This window comes from Asterias amurensis, chromosome 4 (genome assembly GCF_032118995.1).
Source record: "Asterias amurensis chromosome 4, ASM3211899v1".
Taxonomy (NCBI): Eukaryota; Metazoa; Echinodermata; class Asteroidea; order Forcipulatida; family Asteriidae; genus Asterias; species Asterias amurensis.
In genome coordinates, this window is record NC_092651.1 from 22618379 (window position 1) to 22644860 (window position 26482).

The following is a 26482-nucleotide window of genomic DNA, read 5'->3' on the forward strand; positions in this document are numbered from 1 at the left end:
TATATAGGGCTACATGTACATGTACCTGGTACTCGAGTACTCACATTACATGTAACAAAAATTGATTTCAGGCCTGGAGTTTCATCATTGAGAGGGCATCTTGACCATTTAAATGTTTGTGAAATTAAAACAAAACAAAATAAAATTATAATACAAATTTGATATTATTTTTATTTGCAACTCGCGCATATCAGCCTGATACACTAGCTTGAGCATCATTGGGAGAACCCTGAACAGATATATTGGAAAGCGTGATGGACTGTCATAGAATGACAGGATTTACTGTCAAAAAAGAAAGAAAGAAAGACATGAAAAAAAGGGAATTAAGAGCTTGTGAAGACAGCGTTATTGCATGTTGGTTGTTTACTATCAGCTTTGACAGGTGTGTGTTAAAAACATGTGCTTGGAAGCACACAGCTACAATGTACATCGTATACAGCTATTGATTATTACAAACTCTCCCCTAAGATAGACTTAATGTCTCCCTGTCACTTCAGCCACCATTACATGGATGTCTTTGTAGCTTGGGGTACTTTCTGTTTTTTTTTTAATAGTCACAGTATGTGCCCCCTCCCTCCCCCCCTCTTTAAAACAAGCCACTTTGGATGTGTAAAAACAAACTTTTATACACATCAAATGAAATTATAAACACTGTTGTTCTTGAATTTTTTGTTTACCAATTGTTCATGTGAAAGAAACATCAACAAAGTTTGTTGACCTTTGTACAAAACATTGTAATGTATGTAGTTTGTACAATACAATTCACAATAATCTTTATCAGATCCCAGTTCAGTTCTGTAGTTCAGAGCATGTTTCAAAACATCAAATGAAATTATAAACCATGTTCTTGCAATCGTTTTTGTGTTTACCAATTGGCCATGTGACAAAGCATCTTAAAAGTTTGTTTACCTTTGTACAATATTGCAGTTCAAAGTACAGTAGTATGGGGATTGTCAACTGTGTGTGTACATCATTGAGTACTTGTTACTCAGTACTGTTAATTGAGTACTTGTTACTCAGTACTGTTCATTGAGTACTTGTTACTCAGTACTGTTCATTGTACATGTTCTTGTTACTCAGTACTGTTCATTGAGTACTTGTTACTCAGTACTGTTAATTGAGTACTTGTTACTCAGTACTGTTCATTGTACATGTACTTGTTACTCAGTACTGTTCATTGAGTACTTGTTACTCAGTACTGTTCATTGAGTACTTGTTACTCAGTACTGTTAATTGAGTACTTGTTACTCAGTACTGTTCATTGAGTACTTGTTACTCAGTACTGTTCATTGAGTACTTGTTACTCAGAATAAAGATATTGACAAAATAGGGACACCGCCAATATAGGGCTAGATAGCTCAGTTGGTAGAGCGCCGGCATGTTAATCCGGAGGTCGTTGGTTCGAATCCCACTCTAGTCAATTCTTTGTTCAACCCCAGATATAAAGTTCATGTACGTTATCAGTGTTGTAAACACAACTTACTGTGTCATGAACACTATTTGAGTCAATAAAAAATTATTTCGTTGTACAGTACTTGCGATATGCACAACACATCATGTTGTATTACTTAATACATTGGGAGTAAGGATCCCCCTGTGTACTCATTCATCATGAAACTATTGTTTTTTTATTTCATTTTTCTCTCCTTTAGAGTGGGAAAGTGATCGCGTATCGTCATCAACTATTCTACGCCTCATTTATCAAGGAAGGTTTATTCATGGAAACGTCACCTTAGGAGGTAAATGATGTCTATGTTATAAAAACATGCATTTCTCAGTGTTTGTGTCTGCATGACTTCATGTGCATTTGTATGAACCTCTCCCTAACCCAGGGCAGAAATGAGTGAATACATTTATTAGGCTTGCCAACTTCACGTCTGTTTTTTTTTTATTTATTTTTTTTTATGTATACTCTTCAAAAACTTTGTTCATTCTGGGTGTGGGCTAGTGAAAAAAACTTGCAGGCAATCCACAGTTTTTGTTGACGTGTCCTGTCAACGAATGAAAAAAAGTTAAAAGAGAAATCCCAGATAACCTCTGGCTGACTGACAGTTAGGCGGTGTCTGAAATGGCAACTTCAGCTACAGATACGGCTAGATCGCACACATACACATATGCCTATTCTTCAATGCTGGCAGACATGTTGATTTTGCCGTAGCTGTAGCAGAAGTCACGTTTCGGACACAGCCTTACATGTATATTACTGTCATCTTGGTCATGTTCGTTTTAAAGGAACACGTTGCCTTGGATCGAACGAGTTGGTCTATAAAAAGCTTTTGAAACCGTTTGTTATGAAATGCATATATGGTTAGAAAGATATTTTAAAAGTAGAATATAATGATCCACACAAGTATTACTCAAAGTTGCACGGTTTCCTTTTACATCGCGACTAACACGGTCGCCCATTAATGGGAGTCAAAAATTTGACTGGGATTGATAAATGGCCGACCGTGTTAGTCGACGAGGTAAAAAGAAAACCACGCAATTTTGAGGCATATTTGTGTACATCATTGTGTTCTACTTTTACAACATCTTTCTACCCATATAATGCATTTTAAAACAAATGGTTACAGAACGCTTTTGAAAGACCAATCCATCGACCGATCCAAGGTAACTTGTTCCTTTAACTTTTCTGCACTATTACTGAATATACTTCCTTTCTATTATACCATTAAGGTACCAGAATAATTGTTATTTCATTCTCACTTTGGTAATTTAAGCCCTTTTTGAAACCATAGCTTGTAGTTTGGGCTCTGCACACCTGTTTGAAGCTACGTATGGAAAGAGCATGGGGGAGGAAACTTCAGATAAATTGTTTACAAATCATGAACAAACCATTAACATTGCGAAGTAGGATTAACATTGCGAAGTAGGATTTTTTTTTTACCAAAAATAAAACATTCTTGCGAAATTTGGTTCAAGAATGTCCTGGTTTAGTTTAAAAAAAAACCTATGGAGCACCCTGATTCTCTGTCAGTATGACCTTATCAATACTCTGACACTACGAGATTGAGAAATGTAGCTGTTGCAAACCACTTACCAACCATGGTACACATGTAAATGCAAAAAGTAGATCATTGCCTGATGTTTTGACCCTAGTAAAGCCTGGTTCATACTTCCTGCGAATGCGAATGCGATGCGAATGTTGACGTCACAAAAATTCGCAACGAATAATTCGCAGCAGTTCAACTTTGTTCAACTCACTTGCGAATATCGGTGCGAAAGGAGGGTTGTGACGCCAAATTCAGGTCAAATTCGCTTCGCATTCGCAGGAAGTATGAACCGGGCTTAAGAGTCTTTCTCAAAGGCTAACAAAACTTGGAAGGCTAATAAAAGAAAAAAAGAAGAGAAATAGACTCTGCTGAGATCGAAACGTCAGGCTAGGATATTAATTTTGTTTGCACTACAACAGTATTACATGATTGAATCACTCTGTCTGTACTCCATTCATTTGTTCACTAATCCTTCCCTCGTATACTTTATGTCTAGACCGTGAAATAACTTTTCACTAAGATAGGTATTTTGGGTCACGTTCAAAGACATGATACATTGGGTTAGGCCTTAGTTAGTTACGCATGGGAAACCAATGAATTTAAGCTGAGTTGGTATACTAAATGTTTGTGTTTGTTATTCTGCTACCAGGATGTTTTTTTTCTTCGAAACTTTAATTTCATTTTTCAAAGTTTATGGCTCATATGTATTGGATTGTAGTACACATGTAGTAGTTATTTTGTACAAATTAAGTTTGAACATTCTTTACATGTTTCGCCTTTTGTTCATTCTTTTACTTATCCATTATAAAAAAAATTTACTTCGGTTTTAACATGTACTGTCTATTTTCCTTTTTTTTATGCCATGATGTTTTTGTGTGTGTTTTGTGTTGTCTTGTGCATCCGTTTCTTGCCATAATAATGGCTTTAATAATTGAGTTGGAGCTTAATAGTACCCTTTTATTTATCAATTTCTTTGTTGATATTTTCTTGTATTTGTAAAACTGGACTGCTTTTACATGTTCATTGTAAAGCGTGTGGGATTGGGGTTTTAGAAACGTATTATTATTAATTTGTTTTTATTAGTAGTATTATTATTGTAATTATCGAGGCCTGGTGTTGATTATATTCATACGCGTACACTGTTAGTACCGAACCGTATTACTAATTAATCAGTGTAGTGTATACAGTATTGGTTTTTTCCTTTCAGTCTGTTAGTACCAAACCATATTTTATTTACTATTTAATTAGATAGGACCAGAAATTCCTATAAATAAATGGTTAACGTGCGGATACAACCATGTATTTAATCTCTTTTGTAATTGTGGAAATGTTGGCTCTGAAAAATGTTCTCACTCCTGAAGACGACCAGATTGTACTATTTGAAATGTCGAGACAAAAGCGGCTCCTTTCAGGGCCAACACTCCCATGAAACAGATCTAAAACATAATTAAACCTGCAAGTTTACTATTCCTACGCGTACATGTAGTTATTTCCTATTATTCATAATTATATGCAAAGCTTCAAGCTTCACTTTAGATAGGACAGCTTATTGTTTTTCATTTTCATCCAGTCATTAATCAGTTTGATCTTCACTTAATACTACAAAATGTGTGGCTAAATGTACACCATTTTCTCTCCAGTTTAATTGTTTTTTTGTTTTTTCATTTGTTCATTTCAGCCTTGCAGCTACCGGCAGGAAAGATAACCGTGATGCATCTTATGGCCAGGGAGACACTCCCAGAGCCCAATTCACAAGGTTTGTGTGAAACTATTATCAAAACCTGTCGACCGGGGGTCGATTTCACAAAGAGCTTAGATTGATCTTAACTGCAAATCAAATGTAGTTGCTAAGTAAAATGTGATGTCACGATACATCAATCACTATGGTAATACCGACAATTTATCTTAAAGGCAGTGGACACTACTGGTAATTACTCAAAATAATTTTAGCATAAAACCTTACTTGGTAATGAGTAATGGGGAGAGGTTGGTAGTATAGAACATTGTGAGAAACGACTTCCTCTGAAGTAACATAGTTTTTGAGAAGGAAATTATTTTTCTCGAATTTGATTTCGAGCTACAAATCTAGAATCCGAAAGCCGTAACTTCGTATGACATGGGTGTTTTTTCTTTCATTATTATCTCGCAACTTCAACGACCGATTGAGCTCAAATTTTCACAGTCTTAATATTTATGTATATATGTTGAGATACACCAAGTGAGAAGACTAGTCTTTGACAATTACCAAAAGTATCCATTGTCTTTAATGCTTTGTGAAATGGAGCCCAGGGCCCAATTTCATAGAGCTGCTTATAAATGCATAATTAAAAAGTAGCCAAGTACAACAAAATTATGCTCACTAGAATAAGGTTGCCAGCCAAAGTATCAAATATTACGTTTTGAGTGGCTTTCTCTAAAACCACATTTTCTTAGTTCTTAGGAAATATAGTTTCTCAAAGTGTTAAAATACATTATCAGCAGGTGCTGGTCATTTTTTTTCTTTCTTATTACCAAAGGTTTACCCGCCCTATGTGTCTTGAGAGAGCAGAAGTTCAATGCAGATTACCTTGTCTAGTTGCAACATACCAATTAAAATCAAATGTAGTTTACTGTACATACGTGTACATGCATATAGGGCATTTATATAGTGCCACTACGTCAATAACGCAGCGCATTAGATAGGGTATAGAGAATGTTTGATACACTTCTTAAATGTTCGAAGAGAGTCGGATTTCCTGACTGAGGTGGACAGTGCATTCCAGGTGTGGGGAGCAAAATGTGAGAATGTGCGACTTGAGGCCGACTTAAGAAGCTTGATTGAGTTAGGTTCCATGAGGCGAGTAGTGTCGGCGAGTACTGTACTGTACATGTACATGCAGACTGTGTACATGTACAGGTACTTGCAAAAAAGTGGAAATCACCTCACATTATGACTCTCACGAGAGTCTTACTCCAAGGCCTTAGACATTTCATTAACCACGGAAGATATTATTAGAAAAGTCTCCCCTATGAAACGTGAGGCAATTAACACATTGGAATTTGTCCATATCGATCTTCTCTGCATCCTTTTTCCATCCAAATCTTGATGCTGTCGTCACAAGTTATACAACCAAACCACTATGTCGGCGCCCTCGCTTGTCAAATGCAAGCCAGTGAAACTAAAAAGTCAATGTAATTCATCTGCACAAAAATGTTCAGAGGCTTTTTTTTTTCAACTTCAGAGAAACACGCATTTCCATAGATGAAACGACCTTGCCTCGTTTGAACAAATGGGCGAGGGAAGATTATTTTGGAAACGACACTGCAAAGCGTCCCATGTCCATATAGGACTCCTGTATTAAAACATTTGGAGCGTCGCAGATGTATTCATGGCAAAATAAAGGATGACATAATGTGATGCATGTTTCACAGATCATGACAAGGATCTGTGTGTGGGCGATATAGGCCTAACAGTTGCTTTGTGACATCAATACATAAGGGTCTTAAAGGCAGTGGACACTATTGGTAATTGTCAAAGACTAGCCTTCATAGTTGGTGTATCTCAACATATACATAAAATGACAAACCTGTGAAAATTTGAGCTCAATCGGTCATCAAACTTGTGAGGTATGGATGAAAAATAAAAACACCCTTGTCACACAAAGGTCTGTGCGTTTAGATGGTTTATTCGAGACCTCAAGTTTTAATCTGAGGTCTCGAAATCAAATTCGTGGTAAATTACTTCTTTCTTGGAAACTATGGCACTTCAGAAGGTGCTGATTCTCACAATGTTTTATACCACCAACCTCTCCCTATTACTTGTCACCAAAACAATACAATACAATAAATTGGGTTTTTATATAGCGCCATTTCATTTAGACCACAGCGCTTTAAACGAACAATAGCAATGCAGATAATACAACAAATGAACAATAAAGCAATAAACAGACACTAAGGGAAAAGGTTTTATGCTAATAATTATTTTGAGTAATTACCAATAGTGTCCACTGCCTTAAAAAGCACTGTACACGTTTGGTAATTGTCAACGACCAGTGTTCTCAATTGGTGTATCCCATCATAAGCATAAAATAACAAGCCTGTGAAAATTTGGGCTCACTTGGTCATCGAAGTTGCGAGAAATGATGAAAGAAAAAACACTCTAAGTTGGACGAATTTGTGTGCTTTCAGATAGGAAAAAAATACTTCTAGCTAGAAGTCTTTTATTATTTTAGTGAGAAATAACCTCTATCTCAAAAACTATGTTGCTCCAGAGGGAGTCGTTTCCCACAATGTTTGATACTATCAACAGCTCTCCAATGCTCATTACCAAGTCAATTTTAAGTATTTGTTTGAGTATCTACCAAACGTGTACCTTCCCATCAAAGGGAAGGCATACGTTTTGTAATCGCTTTTAAAATTAATGGCAATAATAACTGTAGAACTGTTATCCGAGACCTTTAAGTTTTCCAACTTATTTATAGTGATACATACATACACCAAGCAAAACACTGTCGCACACCAGAGTTGTATACTGTACTTCTGTTCTGTTTTATTCTGTTCTCTCGTGGGGGTATGGTTGCCTGGTTTATGACAACAAGTCAGGCTGTACATATATGTATTGCAAGCTGTATCAAATATTAATAGCAGTCCCTCCCTTTGAGCAACCCTCCCTGGCTGCAGTTGAACTTTAGGCTGCATAGGAACAATATGAAAAGGGAACATGAACATTAACAAGTAGTGAAACAATAAACTTTAACGAACGGGCTATCGATATTAACCAAGGGTCGATGAGTTTACCTGAACACAATATCCCCAGAAATAACCCTCAAACTCCCAATTTTATGCCACATAAAATACACTTTGCATGCACAACATGAGAGAAAGTATGTTTGCTTTACTCACCCAATAATGATCGATTTTGAACCCTAAAAACCTGCAATTCTGTGCAGCGTTGAGATTATCGTCTACATCAAAACGTTTGTCATGTGCTTGTAAACAAGGGCTCCGAAAGCGCAGTATTGGGCTCTTATCGCGCACGCGAAGCACGCCCTAAAACAATAACTTTTGGTAAGAAGCATACAGCAGCTTTCGATAGTATGGTATACAGCATTTTAAGCGACGTTTCACTCCAAAGTAATTTTGAGACGTCAAATTCTAAATCTTGGGTCTCGAAAATCAAATTCGTTGATAAACATGCATGTTGGGAACATGTGTAGTAAGCTTAATGTGTAGCAGCCATCCTGTTTTCTTCTTTTTAGTTGTGGCTGTCAATAAGTGTGATGCGGTACATACTGATTACATTGACTCTCATTAGCAACTATTATATCTTACCACCAATCAGTGCCTCGAAGCCACAGGGCAATTAGCCTTTCTTTCATTGAAAATGTGCATCTTGTGATGTTACCACGGTAACCTATGTACGGAAGCTGCGACAATAAGACCTTGCAACGTGTTTGGGGAATGCAAACAACATTGAGAACCGGACAGAGAGGAGTCTCTTGAATCTTGTGTTCACTGCGTTGTTTTGCATCTTATGTAACATAATTTTGCCCAAACAAATAGTTAAAAGGCCTGACGTTTCTACCCTAGCAGCGTCTTTCTCGAAGGCAAAAATTACAACATAACAAACATGAGCAGGTAACTAACTAACGGAAACAAAAGCATTGAAGTTACATAATTTTGTCATAAAGTTGGCGATGACAACCCAACCTTAATTCAGTTGATGTCCATCTTATGTAAATAGTGCAACCAAAGCAATTGTCATCAAATTTCATGGCCCACAGGCCAAAGTGGTCGTTGAATTACACTTAGTAAAAGTGAAAAATTGCACACAAAAAAACATTTCAAACAGAATAAATAATCTTCAATCAAAATATAAAAAGACGTTAAACATTATATATTTTGGGTGGATTATTGTTCATTGACAAAAACTGCTTCACATACATTTAATAAGAATATACAATACCTATTGAAAATAGCAAATTAATTAATTTGAAAGGCGAGTTGGTGGCTGTATAAGGGAGACCTGGTAATTTTCCAATGTTTGCATAGTTTGAGCAGGGTTTGAGGACAATGAGTTTACCTAGATCTTATCATCCTAAATGGTCTCCTAGAGTCAACATTAGTTTTGTGGCGTGTCCGGGTGGTTAAGAGCACCAGACTCAAGCTCTTGTGTTTACTGATCGATTGACAGTGTGTGGGTTTCAATCCGGTCGGAGCACTTGTGTCCTTTGACTTGGGCAAGGTACATATAGGTACTTTACCACAATTTGCTTGTCCTTTGGATGGGACATTAAGCTGTACACTTATGTACAGTAAAATAGATGTTAAATTTGCATCGGGGATAAAGAATTATTAATTTTGGTTTTTACCCATACACCGTAGTGTATACTCAGTAGTTTTCTACCAAATTTTTGCATTTGTCTGCACATTATAAGCAAAGAATGCCTAGTGTCCCTTGGGAGTATACAGCCCTGAGCTGCCTGTAAGGCGCTTGTGTTTTTTTCATACAGAGTATCAACCTCTACCCTCGCATGTACCCATTTATACCACTGGGTGAAGAGAAGCTACTATAGTAAAGTATCTTGCTCAAGGACACAAGTGTCACGACCGGGATTTGAACCCACACCCAGATAGTTTTTGTTGCATCTGGTACTAATCAAAAGAGTAACACCTGTGAAATGCAACAAATTTGTTTAAATTAATTTCTGTCAAAGGTAAACAAGTACAAAGCTTGCTTGTTAAGCCTCCATCATGTTCATGGAATCGGTTCGTAGTAGTAATTGAACATGAATAGTTGGAGCAGATAAACACAATTATTGTGAAAATGACCTCAAGTTTGATTGTATTATGAAGTCTTACACGGGACATGTCGTTACAAAAGCTCTTTTATAACAAGTAAGTTTTCAGATTAATGAGGTTCGCCCCAAGCTTAATGAGGCACTTCATGAAAGATGGCCTCCCGTTTCTGTTGTCAACATTCATGCAAAGCATGATATCTGAGGTTACGCCTCACAGGAACACACAAAGTGTGGACGTATTTGTATGTATCCTTAACCTTTCTTAGAATGTTTAGAAATACTTACCAACTATTTCTATAGCAAGATTATTTAAAGACCCAGACACTATTGGTAATTGTCAAAGACTAATCTTTACAGTTGGTGTATCTCAACATATGCATAAAATAACAAACCTGTGAAAATTTGAGCTCAATCGGTCGTCAAAGTTGCGAGATGATAATGAAAGAAAAAAACACCCTTGTCACACGAAGTTGTGTGCTTTCAGATGTTCGATTTCCAGACCACAAATTCTAAATCTGAGGTTTCAATATCAAATTTGTGGAAAATTACTTCTTTCTTGAAAACTAGGTCACTTTAGAGGGAGCTGTTTCTCACAGTATTATACTATATCAACCTCTTCCCATTACTCTTAATCAAGAAGGGTTTTATGGAAATAATTATTTTGAGTAATTACCAATAGTGTCCACTGCCTTTAAATCTTTGCGTTGAAACGTAGTATCGAACCTGGAATTTCACGCAGGCCATGGCCTCTGGTGCGCTGGTCTTGACCTTGGTGCCCCTTCAAAAGTTGCATATTTTTTTTATAGACTTTAAGATTTTCCACTGGAAGTGCCCTTTGCAAAATGAAATTGACATTACCCTCTCAAGGATGAAGTTCCAGGCTTTGGTATCTTTTGATAAAATAAAAAAAAGAAACCCATTGAGTCACAGGAAACTTTGAGTGACAGTCTTTTGTTATTAACTTCTAATTCTCCATTTTCATTTTTGTTTTTTTCTCCCTCGCTACAGGACAGAGAAACCGAGGAAAAACAGAAGAAAGTAACTGCTGTGTACTTGTGTGATGAAGCTAGGGTCTCCTCGTAATGTTTGTCTCAGTTTGTTCTCTTCTTGTTCACCCCGCCCCCCCCTACTCTCCGACTCTCTCTGTCTTTAACGACCAAGTCGACTGACCCTCAATCTCCAAAAAAAAACGGCAAAAACAACTTCTCTTGTGTCAACAGGATGTCTCCCACTGGATGGCTTGTCAAATAAAGTAAATTTTTTTAACGGCACTGTTGAGTTTAGTTACCATTTTATTGAAGCGCCTACGGCTTAGATCCTGGTTAATCTTCACGATTGTGATCAAAACAACCTCATCTATGGATTGAACTCCACAGAGAGGACAGGTCTTACAGATATTTGAAACAGAACATTAGCAGAAACATGTTCTCTATTTGACTTAGGTAATCTATGAATCAGGTGAATTTATTCCGATACATGTAAATGATGTTATGAATCTGCATTTTATCTGCAGACACCCCCGGCCCTCGTTTATACCTACAGAATTGTTCACTGAATTGATATGTGAACTAAAACCAATTAGCGTTCTGGTAACAAAAAGGACAAAATTACACACAAATCTGTGCCATGTATAAAAAAAGCCTTTTAGTGTCTGACAAAATTGGTGTGAATAATTTTTTTGCAAACATGCAGACCTCACTTTTAGCGCCTTTGGTGTTTTTGTCAAAATGTCCGGTGCGTTTCTGCCTTCAGTTTTTCTGTAAGTATTTTTATTTAAGAAACCAGTTATTTTTTAGCGAAGTGATTGTACAAAAATTCAAATTGGTTCTTTGGTCGAGATAAAAGATAAATTTACAGCATTGGATAATTTGAATGACTCGTAACTTAAAATGTGCAGTGATAATATTGGCCATGTCATCTACATTGTACATGTCAACTGAAATCAAGTGAAACATTAGTATATTTAGAAGAGAAACAAATAATGGACAGGTATCCTGAACTAAATTTCTGTTTGGATTGGAAACGAAAATTTCAAATTGCATTGCATTCTTTTTTCCCCAAACAGACAAACCAATTTAAAGACCAGTACCTGGCAATATTCTGGATACTTGAAGTGGGAACTCTGGTGCGTTTTCAAGTTTGTGACGAATCGTTTCTGTTGAATTGGCCATTGGTTATTAACTGGCCAATGACTTAAAAAAGTTATTGGCTAAAGTAGCGAAAAAGAGCCATACGTGCATCTTGATGTTAGTTGAGTTAACATAAAGTTCCACTATAATAAGTTTAACCATCGTCACCTATGCGGTACACTATCTTCAAATTAGTTCTCATTTTCAGGTTTCATCTGTAAAAAAAAAATGTAGTAGGGCCGTATCCGAATTGGTGTCTACAGTAACGGCTACGGCTGTTGCTATGTACATATGTTGCTAATGACGCCCTATACCTCAATGCATGATGAAGTGGCAATCTAGCTGTAGCCGTCGATTCGGACACGGCTGCAGTATTTCCTATGAGGCTATAATATAAATGTACGATGTCAAGAGAGATAAATAGTAGTCAGATACACATCTTCGAAGATCTTTTGTGAAAAATTGTAAATAATGACAAATATTCCAAATCGCCATGTTGTGAAAACACAATTCCAGGCACAAACAAAGTCATCAACATTTCTCATGAATTCCAGACTTGATTGTTATCAAGAGCTTGAGTTCATGTTTTTATTTACTGCATACTGCGCGAGTTTCTGATGGTTGTTTACAGTATGTTGTACTTTGTTGTTGTGCATTTAACAGAGTTTCAGTATCCTGAACAGACTGTGCTAGGTTTGTTTGCACAATGTTTGCACAAGTTTTGTTCCACAATGGGCTTAGTTGACATGCGCAGCTTTTGTTTTCTTCACAAGTTTGAGGAATGTATGTGGAACTGTGATCACCTTAGGTCCCCCAAGATGTTGAAATACACTCAAGATTTGCACACTCTATACCTGTTGGTCATACAAAGTTGTATAACACCCAATGGGAGACGTTGGAATGCTAGGTGGCAGCAGACTTACCAGGTACTTTTCCATTGTTTACGTAGTTTTGCGTATACATGTACATTCATTACTGAGAACAATGGGTTGACCTGTCTGCTGCCACCTAGAGCCTCTAAAGTCCCGCATTAAATCCTTGTCATTTGACTGGAGGATTGTTGTCAGGTTCTATACACCATGCGTGTTTTCAATGCCATCGTTCCGGATGCCAGGAAAACATTTTACAAATTGTTTGTTTTTACAATTTTATCCTTCAACCAAATGTTTAAGATCTACTTGGATGTTATGTCAAACAATGATGAATAATTTCCCGCTTTGCATTTGGGAGAATTACAGTAAGAGATGGAGTGTTCCAGTCACTTTTGCCTCGTTGAATCGAACATCCCATGTTTCAACTCCTTAAAATATTCTCATTGTTGCACCCATAAAACATTCATTCTTTGTCTAGTATTCAGCATTAAGTTGTTTTGTTGGGTCTTTGCTTGTGCCTGGGTGCATATGGTGTAGTTGTGTATATGTTGCACTTTATTGCACTGTATATTATAACTATATTTAAGAAGATAAAACCAGATATGCATTTGTGAATTGGTCAGTACACTTTGATGTTGATGTATAGTGACTGTTTCATGTGTGAAACCAAATTATGTATCCATAGATTTGTTGGATACACGTCATTAAAGAGGCGCTGATTGTATCATGTGATTGCTACACACACTTACACACACACGAAAAGAAAGCTTACTGAATGAACAAAAAGACGATGCGTTTACGATTGGTTGTTTTTATTTTGGAATTTTGATGTTTGTTTAACGGACCTTATTTTCTACAAGTAGACATCAGTATGGAGTGGATATTTTGAATCAATCATTTAATTTCCTGTATATATACTCAATGTCGACTATCCGGACATCAGTGTACAGCCAGTTTAAAAAACAGAGTGTTGCAGCTATGTACATTACACAACATTTACAGCAATGCACCATAGCCAGTAGTCTAGTCTGTCATGGTTTGTGTGTAGGAAGTCAATTTTGGACTTAAAGTGAAGCATATTTACTAAAGAAATTTCTAACGCTCCGCACATTCTCCAGAGTTACGGTTAGAATATGAAAAAATACATACTCAAGATTCAAAACACGATATGAAAGTCTCAAGACTGTTGGTGAGAGTGTATCATACTTCCTGGGCATGCAAATGCGATGCAAATTTGGTGTGATTTTGACGTCACAATCCTCCTTTTGCTGCGATGTTCGAAGAGAGTTGAGCACAACTCAACTCAGTGCGAATTTCGTTGGAAATTTGTGATGTCAACATTTGTATCGCATCCGCAGGAAGTACATGTATGAACTGGGGGTAATCTATTTCGAGGACAAATAACTCATCCTAACTTAAGATGGGTCCAATGCAGAACCTTACTTGTCCTAAGTCCTGAGATAAATCCTAAGTTAGGAAGAGTTTGGTGAAATCAACGGCAGATACGCAGCCTGTTTGGAGAGTTTGACCTTTGACCTGGCAGAGTGGTATTACGCTCAGCATGTCACACTCATGATTTGGAACACAGTACTCCAGAACAAAATCCTTTGACTGGTACCTAGTGCCTTTCATCATCTTCTTCATGATGTTGGGGGTAGGGTACCAGTCCTGTAAATATGCAGCCCTTAAATGTCTTTAATAATGTCCTCTGTACATCAATAACATTCCCCTTTCAGAACAATTCCACCGAGAGGCAAAACATGAAGCCAAAACGTGAAAACGTGTTTGAGCAGAGTTGCTTAACGAATTTGAAGCTGAGAAGAATTTGAAGTTAAGCAGAATTTGAAAGCTAAGCAGAATTTGAAAGCTAAGCAGGATACCAGTCAAGACAGTGTTTTGATTGGTAACCTTTTAGTTGGTAAGCTTGTTTGTTAGGTGGGCCGACGGTTGATGCAGAGAGAAAGGACAGGTGTCCTGCGAAAAAGACCTCTTGCATTAGAGCTATCGCAAAGGTCATGGGCGTGTGTCGTTTCACAAGCTAATCTCAGCTAATTATTGGTCTTCATTGACCTCAGTGACCTAATTTCATTATTGGGTAAGCACAGAAAAGTCAGGACTGCACCGAAACGGCTTACCAACCAAAGTAGTATGTGATGTGCATTGTTTGTGACTGGTTCCCTCAACAAGTGCTTAGCTATATTACAAGCTTTAAGCATTTATTTTCTGCTTAAAATTTTGTTGTAGCTTGGCTGTAATAGTCAACATTACAAGAACAGTCATTCATTAAATATCTTACAGTTATTATGAGTAACATTTATACCCCGAATAGGAGTAACATTTATACCCTGATATAGGAGTAACTTTAATTCCCTGATATACGCAACATTAACTTAATACTTTTTACTTAACCATTATTGATACTTCTAAAGCAGGATTTTTGTTTTTGCTTAGCCCTCGATTTTGTAACATTACAATAATACTGTGTGTGCGTTTTCATGGAGCGAAAATCTTCTTCACAAGACGGTTTTCCATTTTTAGAAATGTTGTGTGTTTTTTCATCCCTAATTATTTTCGGGAGAGTAGAGATATTTGGTGTTTTTAACTTCAATGAAACTATACACAGATTTGTATTGAAGTTCCTTAATCTTATTTATTGACGCTATTTTGGGTCAGCATTTACATATCCATCCGACTTTATGCTCAGGTTAAAACATTACAGACATTTGGTTCACAAAATGAATTTTACCCATGACGATTGCCCGGCTTTATTCGATACATTGGTTAGTGACGCAGTTGATGTATTGCTTTGTCTTCTTCATCCTTGACTATACTTGAATTCTACTGTTTATATTTGTTAGGGCTAACTTGCATGAGATGTAGCTGCATCTTCCTCATGTTCGCTTTTTGTTTTCTTCTTAAAACTGTCTGCCTCTGTTCTTCATGAATAATGCAAGACTTGGTTCTGCATATGATTAGTATTCGTATAGTGTGCTGATGCATATTCATAAAGCACTACATACACAGAATTGCTGAAGACCTGCGATCAATGCGTAGCAGAATTAGGTTACCAAGCAGGACTCAACACAATTTACATTGCTGTTGATTGGTGCCAAGGGCCCAATTTCATAGAGCTGCTTAAGCACAAGACATTGCTTAGCAGAACATAACTATGCTTACCAGAACAGGGTTACCAGACAATACCACAATGCATGTACAATTTGTGACTGGTATCCTGCTCATTTCTGCTAAGCAATATTATCTGCTTAAGTTCTATGAAATTTAGCCCTGGAAATACTTGCTTGCCAGAGCAATGTCTTCAGCTTAGTTTTGTCAGAGTGCATCCTGAAGTTGTGTTGTTGTCAACTTACTACATTTTGTTTTTTAAAATTTCTTTAAGGTTGGCCTTCTTAAGGCTCGGTTGAGGGTTTACATAAAAAGAAATGAGTAATTAATGGAAAAGCTTTGTACAGGTTGAAACCCAGTGTAATCAAGACCCGTTTTTAAAAATTGCTGTAAATTTATTTTTGTAAGGAATTAATTGTATGGATAAAATTTGTTTGTGTATTTATTCTTGTTTAAGTCTTTAACAATTTGAGCGGACACTCTGGGTGTTTTAAGGTGGGGGAGGAGTGACAGGTATTTTATGAGGACACCACTCCCCTGACCTTTCACCCGCATTTCTTGGATCGGGCGAGTTGGTCTATGAAAAGCATTTTGAACCAATTGTTATGAAATGCATATGGTTAGAAAGAAGTTTTATCCACACAAGTATGCCTCAAAATGGCACCGTTTTTTCTTATACATGTACGTTGTGAACTAACACGGCACTATTTTGTACCATTCAAATTTTTGACCATATTGATTTCAGAACACACGGTTTCATACTTTTTTGGGGACCAACTCGACCGAACAACGGCAACGTGTCCCTTTAAACAGGCCACCACTCCCTTGACCTTTCACCCCTGTAATTATTCTTAATGGCTAGGGTTATTTAAAAGAGCACCTAACTACAGTTTATACATAATTTACTAATGAAGAGGTAAACGCAAATGGATCGAAGGTACATGTTTCATAATTAATAAGTAATAATCAATGTGTGCACAGCACAGATCAACCATTTTTTTTTTTTTTTTTTTTTGGTAATGCATTGTTTTGTTTTGTTCATGTGAGTCAATGGAAATGCACCCATTCATAAATCAATTATAAGAAAAGATGTGGATATATTGTATGTAGTTCCATGATGGCCACTTTCTAAAACCATATCCTGGGCTTGTACGATAGCCATAGCCCTGTAAGGAAAGCTCCTTAATAACTGGTGGAACCTAAGGCGAAGCCTCGTCACGGTTTTGCAAAGGACCTATATCTTTAACTTGAAACATTATCGAAAATTCCTACAATTCAATCAGCGTTGGCATGTTGAATCTAAAAGGTTTTGTATTGTTAAGTTTTAAAATGTTTGTCACATTTTGTATTGCAGTTGTTTGTGTTCAAATCGGGTTGCAGTCATGGGTTATGTAATATTTCTGGGTAATCTCTGGTTTATTTGTACAGTTATATAACAATCATCTGTTACTGTTTGTCACATTTCGTATTGTATTTGTTTGTGTTTCAAATTGGGTTTGCAGCCATGGGTTATGTAATATTTCTGGGTAATCTCTAGGTTATTTGTACAATTATATAACAAATCTCTATAACTGGTCTTTAAAGGTAGTGAGCACTATTGGTAATTGTCTAAGACTAGCCTTCACAGTTGGTGTATCTCAACATATGCATAAAATAACCAACCTGTGAAAATTTCAGCTCAATCGGTCCTCAAACTTGCGAGATAATAATGAAAGGAAAAAACACCCTATAGTCACACGTAGTTGCTTGCGTTTAGATGGTTGATTAAGATACCTCAAGTTCTAAATCTGAGGTCCCGAAATCAAATTCGTGGAAATTACTTCTTTCTCAAAAACTATGGCACTTCAGAGGGCTGTTTCTCACAATGTTTTATGCCATCAACCTCTCTCCATTACTCGTCACCAAGAAAGGTTTCATGCTAATAATTATTTTGAGTAATTACCAATAGTGTCCACTGCCTTCAAGGCCATGTTTGTTATAGCTACTGCTAGACTATGGCTGGTAATGGCAACTCAGAAATGGCCTTGTGACTGAAACAAGTACTTTGATAATGGCTGTATTAAGAAGGTAACGACTTCTAAATGTTTGAGGCTAGTCGAGAATAAAGTTTGACTAGCCCCAAACATTTACACTGGGGTCGGTCTGCTAATGGCATACTGCTACAGTGGCAATAACTATTCATTGTGAATGGTTATATCATTAATGTGGCTGTTGAATCCAATGACTTCACCCATAACCAAAGTCACACAAGTGCATGGCTATTGTTCAGCTGTTTCCAAAGTTCATTTACGGCTATTGCTGTGGCCCTTCTATGCTTCAACAAAAGGCAATGTCCAAGAGTCAAGCGACTTAACCCATTGGCTGCGGCAACAACATTGGAGAATAGCAGTTTTTGGTGTTCCAGTTGTAGCCACTGTCAAAGCCATTAATTCAGACACAGGCTTAATGTGGAGATTAAGCCACAGCCACACTGCAAATACAGATATTGTATAGCCTGGTGCCTGTGGTTGGCTCCACTTTCAATTCTGAGACAAGCTTGCAACAAGACCATTTCTTTTGAATCAGAAATAATTGTTCACCTGTGATGTGTATTTAGTTACATGCTGGGTCTATCTACACATAAATCCCTTAGATGAAATAGTTGAAACATGTAATTTGCAAAGGTACCCAATGATCTCAGACTTTTTATCATTCCATTGAATCAAGTATTAATACAGACGGTGACTGTTTGCTTGTTATAGACTTTTATATCACACTGCAGCCATCATTGTCTAATTCCCTGTATACACATTGACTCTGATAGTTTGAATTCTCAATTTATAAAAAGGGGTTCGTACTATTTTACCTGTTAGCCTCACTTTGGTGACATTGGTTTGAATTGAAGGAAAGAACAAGATGACTGCATTGTGATAAAGGTTTATATCGTCAACACATTGATTGAAATGACGGGTTTGTTTTGGAATGAATAGCTTCATGTTTTATTAGTTGTAACTAGGCTTGCAGAGGTTTAAAGTAGTTAGAGTGAGTTAGGTTTATGGGGATGCATTGGACACTGTTGTAACGTTAAAGATGGTCTTGCTGTTTGCAATCTCACTTGGCCAACTTTCGACCTACTTTAAGTAAAGCCTTTCTGAGATATGGTCGATACTTAATGAGTGCACTGTTTGAATTGGATGTACATTAGACATATTTACCCCAACTCTAATAGTGTTGTATTATTGTGTCTGCCATTTCTCAAATGGCTCGTGGTGGTAGAATTTCTTTTTAAAAGCTTGTGGCTAAGGGTTCTAAAAACACATGGTTGTACATATCTGATTAATTAGGAATCTTTATAGGTATACAGTGGGTTGGTCAGTAAGGTCTGGCTGCATTGAAATTGAACCAATGTGGAAAATGTATTGAGATGGTAGCTTTTAACGCAAGGTCCCAATACTCATATAAGCAGATTACGTTAGTTAACAACTTTCTGCTTAGCAATTTTTGGGGTATTTTACAGTCCGTAAAGCAGCTCAATGAGTTTGGGTGCTGATGTGGTGTTCAAGTGAAATTCTTGATAGATTAAAACAGTCAACCAGTTTATTCCCCTCGGCCCTCTCCTTTGAATAAAAATTAAGGAAGTTCATTTTGTATATCCCTTTTTTAATGAAATGCTATTGAGATTTGGTAGTTCGATTGAGCCGACATGTTTCTCCAGACTTGAGAAAAAAAAAAATCAGAACAATTTCCTTAGTTTGTATTTTATAGTCTTGAGAGATTGAATTGTGTGTGAATCGGATACAATTAAGTTTTCTGTACTGTGGGGATTGGAGGAAATACCGGTTACAAGATTGGAAAAGAAGTTCAGCGATTTGCGAAAGTTTATATTTATGTAAATGGATAGGATTTGGATCAATCTAAAGTCAGTGTAGAGAAAATTTATTGAGAAGTATTATATTAGTCAACATTTGATACTTTAGGGGTATTGCAAATCCAAGATGTTATTGTCAAAATGTTGTTGAATTTGTAAAGATTTTTTTTAAGAACATAACTCTTCGTAATGTAAATTCAATGCTTTGATTTGATTTTCTTTTAAAGGTAATAAGAGGTAATTCTTCAATTGTCAAGTGTGTATTATTATTATTGAGGTCCTAATTATTCAGAACTTGACAGGTCAAATTAAAGTTGTGTTATTTTTTAGTTAATTTTTGTATACAGGAATATGAACACGAAATCCAACAACATTACAACAAAGTAGATGTTTGTCATTGCTAGTGTAATGTAGTCATGTATATATATCTGTTAACTAATTATTTTTTGTTTTGAATTGATTATTTAGTAGAAATTAAAAACAATGGAATGGCAACACATTTTATTTTCTCATGTGTGACTGATTATTTATTGTGCAGTGGAGCAAGATCCAGATGTTTTTTGTTTGTATGTAATAATCATATTATTTTTTATTTTTTCATTTTAAGAGTCCATTTGAACCTGAATTTAATATAGAAAAGCAAGATAGGAACCCATCGAGTGATTGCCATTTTTAATAATTTGATGATGGGCGCAAAAGTTTTAGTAAACTTGGATGCAATGCATGTAGCCTGTCTGTTGTTGTGTTTGAAAATACTAACATCTTCCATAAAAGCCTGTAAGAAAGACCATGCCAGGATCGAAACGTCGCCAAATCAATTTGGTTTTTTTTGCAGTAGTGTTACCATGGGTCATTTCGGCTGGATGGCACAGTGATGCAGTTACACTTTGCAATAGTCATATGACATTATCCTGCCGTTGGATGCCATTTGAGTAGGGCGCCCTCGACCAAAGGTCAAAATAAGGTTTCTCGTTAATCCATCCTTGCCAGTGTCGCCCACGTGCAGATGAGCGTTTTCCTTTATTATCTTAACTTAAAAAGTCTGAATTCAGATACAAGTCTGAAATCATCTCATCCCTGCGGAACTATGCCACTTTGGATATATACCATACAAACCATGTCGGCCTTCATGGTTACCATAGGGAGCACATTGAACGATGTGTGATGTAAGGATTGCGGTAGATGCTATTGATTTATCATTAAGATAAAATGTCAGATTCCGTCAATATATTTTCGGTCATAAAAAAAGTATAATTTTGGCATAAATAAAGAATCGAAAAATGTTATTTGGGTTACTGTCTTGAAAACAATCCGTCACCGTTTATCCATGTCCGACCTATGACTTAAGTTGAATAGTGATGTAGTCAATAAAATAAAGACGACCAAAGCATGCAGAGCATACTACCGGTCAAAACGTTGAGTTGTCAACCAACACCGCGGTGCACGGCCGCTGTCAGATACAAATGTGTCCGCCATGCAATTGTCCACTCCGGACACTTTTGCATATGCAAGCGTGTCCGGGGCTATGCAAAAAGCGGACATAAGCGAGCGTGCATGCACTGAACCTACTTATATGCATCATGAATGTTCACGTATTTTATGATTGCAGCGAATACCCAACGGCCGAACATTTCCTGTCATTTCGACATGCACTTATAGCTTGTACAAAAACATGGCGAACATGTTCTGTCGACCAAAGGTGTTTAATTTACTGCAAGGACGGTTTTGCACGGGGCGGACACAACTGTATATGCAAATGTGTCCGGGCGGGCATTTGCATATGCAAAATTATTGCTCCTCTCTGGATTGTATTGCATAGAGGACGTATATATTGCATGCGACACCGTTTCCTCCAAGAGAGATTTTCACATGGTGTACATAAACCTCACCTGAAAAAAAATTCTCACATTGTGCAAAGTTTATACAATGATTGCATCATATAGCTTGGTTCAATTATTGTCGCCAGGTAGATCCATTTGCATTTGCTTCAAATCCCATGGGCCTTTGTGGTCCTGTGGATGGTATTAATGGGTGGATATTGGAAGCCGAACTTGGTGTTGACATTGTTATAGGAATAAACTTTAGATAATGGCAGCTACTGGTCTCTTTTAAATAGATCTTTTAGCCTTCGAGAAAGACTTCGCTAGGATCAAAACGTCTGGCCATTTACAACTATTTTTTTATTTACACTGATCTCAGTGTGAAAAGGATCTGCCTGGAAACAGTCGCGAATCATTGATGCGCACATTCTTTCAATTTATTTTGAGCCGGCCCGTACCAATATTCCATACGAATCATTCATCATGGATCTGAATGCGTATAAGATTGTAAGATTGGCTTTGACTGCGCCACAGCAGATTACAGTATGGGTACCATTCACTGATCTCTAGTCTTTATTCAGAGATCAGTGGTAACAGTCTGAACCAGGCTCAGAGCCACTGAAGCATGACACACAAAGGAGCAGAGGGGATCGATGGGATATGGGGTTGGGGTTGGGTTTGGGGGAAAGCTCCAATCGACTTTGGTTTTTGTGAGACCCCAAGTTGATACCTAGGCCCATGATTGCAAGTCAATGTTATCACTGGTATCAGTCCGTACCAGGCACAGAGCCACCGAAGCATGGATACAATCTATTTTGGTTTTTGTGAGACCCCCCAAGTTGATACAAGGCCTATGAATATTACAAGTCCATGTTATCAGTGGTATACCGAAGCGTGGATCGGAATACAATACAAAGGAGGAGAACGTCTTGATGGTCATCCAGTTGCAATCCTACCTCCATGGTTACAAGTGAAGAATCAAGTGGAGATTCATCCGTGGGTCCCGTTTGTGAATTTTACCTCTTTCAAAGAGTGTCATTTCTAACAATGTTTTATAATTACTCTCCAGTGCTGTTAAATTTTACCAAGTTTAATAATTGTTCTTAAAGGAACACGTTGCCTTGGATCGGTCGAGTTGGTCTTTGAAAAGCGTTTTTTGACCGTTTATTATAAAATGCATATGGTTAGAAAGATGATGTAAAAGTAGAATACAATGATCTACACAAATATGCCTCGAAATTGCGTGGTTTTCTTTTTACCTCGTCCAAAAACACGGTCGGCCATTTATGGGAGTCAAAATTTTGACCCCCATAAATGGCCGACCGTGATAGTTCGCGACGTAAAAAGAAAACCGTGCAATTTTGAGAGATACTTGTGTGGATCATTATATTCTACTTTTAAAACATCTTTCTAACCATATACATTTCATAACAAACGGTTTCAAACGCTTTTTATAGACCAACTCGTCCGATCCAAGGCAACGTGTTCCTTTAAGGGTTTAACATTATAGCCCGTCTGCTATATTTCAGACTTGAATTTTAAAAGAAATGACAACACCAAACAACTTGTGTATCGAATAACCTGATTTATTTTGTACAACTCCTCCAACAGTCAAGACATACATAGCCTACGTATTATGGTGAGTAAAAACTTCACTTTGAAACACAAGGTGCAGAAAATTACAAATGGAAAAAAATAAAATAGAATTCAAAAATAACATGTGAGGAGGACAGTAGTCTTGTAGTTGAGTAGAAGTTTACAGTTTTTTCTTGGTGCCTTTTATACGGAGAAAAGGCGTTGGTGCCCTTGCCCTTTCAAAAATGAAATGTACATAGGTCTGCTAACACCAAATGAAATATGATGCAACAGTGAAGTAAAGTAATTAGATGATTGATGGAAAGCGTCGTGATGAAATTAAGTTCAAAAGGAATTTACAAATTCTGCTTCTCCCTAGCATAAACGAACCAGTGGCACCTATTATTACAATTGACGCATTTTAAAGAAAATACTTGTTGGTGTTTTATGGGTCAATTCCATTGACAGAAAATATTTCGTCATAATGTAGCTAATACTAATGTTTGTGAGCGAACATAAATAATATTATGCTCTATATGCGTAAGTAGATCATGTTATGAATTATTATTATACACACTATGTACAACTTCACTTTAAAGATCAATTCACACGGTTAGTTTAATAGACCAATAACAAACCTCAGGATAAGCCGTAAGCCTGTTAAATTATTCATGACATAGCCCTGATGAATAAACCAGAACACAAACACACACTGGCAGTGTTAAGTTATGAATTACTCGAAAAGGTAATGCATTTTAGAAAGTTCAATAATACTGCAAGGTCTGTGGCTTTTATACAATGGAAATAAAACACAGACCCTTTTTCAATTTTAGTAAAGGCTTATTTTGATCAATACATCAACCTTGTACACATGTATACACCACTGAACTGATGATATCACGGTTTATTTACTTCATTGCATAAGTTGCAACTTGGTATAGTAACTACAATTCCGACAGTGGGGCAGAGACGCCATTGTTCTTCTGCAAAGCGGTAAACAAATTGTGACGTCATCAGAGCTTAAGACCCATTAAATCATGCCTTAATTCGTCATTGGAGGAAACCACCTTGAACTTTAAGTAATAATACCTTTATCCGAGTGCAGTACAGTTATTGGTCAGTGATGGAAGACTCCACAATTCACACACAAAATGGCTGAACGTTTTGTTCTCCGTCGCCATGATTTGGCAAGACTATTATTTAAGAACGGAGGGCAAACCTCTTCGAGATAACAGAACCTTGATTAAGATGCACTAGGTTCTTCTTTTATTCAAGCATTTATTTTTAAAGAGTAGATGGTTCAACAGGATATATTTTGTCTCATTATTGGCAGCTCAAAAATCACTAGGAATTGCCCCTTTTAAATTTGCCTCACATTTGATACAAAGACGACGTCGTATAAACCAAATTATCCAAACATAAAACAAATTGATGCATTGTACTCTTCGATAAGAAAACAGGCGAATACTGAAATTTGCTCGTCTAAAAACTAATTGTGTAGGCCCAGCTTTATACCACCCCCGATTTGACTTAATTTGAGCAATGATTGCAGGCAACTATAGTTGTTATCCATTTTATATACTCTTCATGAATAAAGACATCCTAATAATGTTGTGGGTCACCACTGGCACTGACCGGTCATAGCTATCCCCGGAGTACTTGAGGCTAATGCCAAAAATGCATGAGATGAACAAAAGTTCAACCACAACAAGCATTACACTGATTTTGGTTGTTATTTATACTTCTTATTTTCCATTTTCCCACACCTTTAATTTATTCAGTAAATTATTCAAAACCAATCTCACTCCATTTCCGAGGGATTAAAAAAATACAAGAAACTATTCGGCCTTTCAGAAAAACGATTAATAACAGTATTGTCTGATTAAAGTTAATAACATGTAGGCGTACATTGTACATGTGTATCGAAGTTTTTGAGAATAATTTTATTTTAAATGCTGAATTTGTGTGATTTTTCTGTAGCCTTTATTTGAATCATAGAGCAAGGAACAATTTTGTTCCTTGCTTTATGTTTGAATGGAGGCAATTTCGAAGTATTTTATTAACATTCGCGTTTTGTTCACCAAATTGGCTACAAATGATTTATTCGTTGATTTGCCTAAATTTAAGAATAAATTACCCGGCAGATAAAACAAGATATTAAACTCTGTTTTCCTTTGACTGACCAAGGGGTAGCGCAATAGTCTCTGACCACGAAGGAAGATCCATGAAGGGCTAAATATCAATTTACATGTATTCATCCCTGGAAGAACCAATACAATGGAGTAAGAAGGTTTCAGGCCCTTGAGCAAGCCCTTGCTCTATATGGGAAGTAGCTCCATGGTAAGGGATTGCAAAGGAAGTCCGGTTCAACAAATTAATGGTCACTAATTTTAGACATGGAAAGTAGAATTTTTGTTAACTGATGTACATGTACACATGTTCATTAATTCACGCATAAAGCACCGGTGCGAAGCACGGGAACAACTACATTTTACAATGTATCTGCAACAAAGTCCCCACCACCACAAGGTCACTGCAATCCCTTTTAATGAGATGAACCCCCTTCATTATCAAATTGTGATGTTAAAGGTCACGGCTAAATAGTACCACTGCATTGTAGCTGAACAGTGTAATGTAAACGTTGGTATAGTGTACACAGCGTATAAAATATACGGGTGATGTTATGTAATACATGGTAACACCATAGAGAATATATTCTCTATGGTAACACGTACGTACATTTACTTGTTACGAAACATTCAATGTACATGTAGTGGGTGGGATATGCAGGCGGCGGCTGGCAACTTTCCAATCACCGATAGAACCTATTTTAATTGATATATCTCTGAGTGTTTCCTGTCGTGTACGTACATTCTATGTATATATAACATAACCATAACTGATACAGTGGACAAGTAGCAATTAATTGTTCAGTTTGCCTTTGCCTTCCATACCAGCATATAATGAACCAAACGAACATTCTGCTATCTTCTGATGTTTCTTTGAAACGAAGTGTGGGTTAGGTACATTTCCTTCCTCCATGGCATCAGTGATTGATAACCATTTTGTTTTTATATGTATGGCTATTTATTCGGTTCGTGATAACGTCCTTAACACCAATGGTGTTGAAAGTCATGAACAAAAACTCATTACATGTAACTGTTTGGTTGAAAAAGTCATCATTTGCCAAACACCAACACAATTATTTGTGGCAGCCGCTCAAACACACCACGTCTGTACTTCTTGTGGTACTACATGTACTTTACTTTGTAGATTGCTGTTCTTTGGGAACTATTGGTCGCGCATTATACTGATTATGAATAACACAAATCAAGCAATTGTGA

At 36.9% G+C, this 26482-nt stretch overlaps 1 protein-coding gene and 1 non-coding gene across 2 annotated transcripts in view; both read left to right on the plus strand.

The window, feature by feature from the left end:
- The window catches only part of LOC139935722 (ubiquitin-like protein 3), a 35013-nt gene extending 14771 nt beyond the window's left edge, over positions 1–20242 (plus strand). Inside the window, exons 3-5 of the mRNA XM_071930269.1 lie at positions 1653–1739; positions 4672–4749; positions 10781–20242. Of these exons, the coding sequence (XP_071786370.1) occupies positions 1653–1739; positions 4672–4749; positions 10781–10833 (218 nt within the window). The 3' untranslated portion in view covers positions 10834–20242. The remainder of the gene's footprint in view (positions 1–1652; positions 1740–4671; positions 4750–10780) is intronic.
- Trnan-guu (transfer RNA asparagine (anticodon GUU)) lies at positions 1348–1420 on the plus strand. Its single transcript has one exon. It is a non-coding gene; the product is annotated as a tRNA-Asn (tRNA).
- Positions 20243–26482: the final 6240 nt, after the last annotated feature.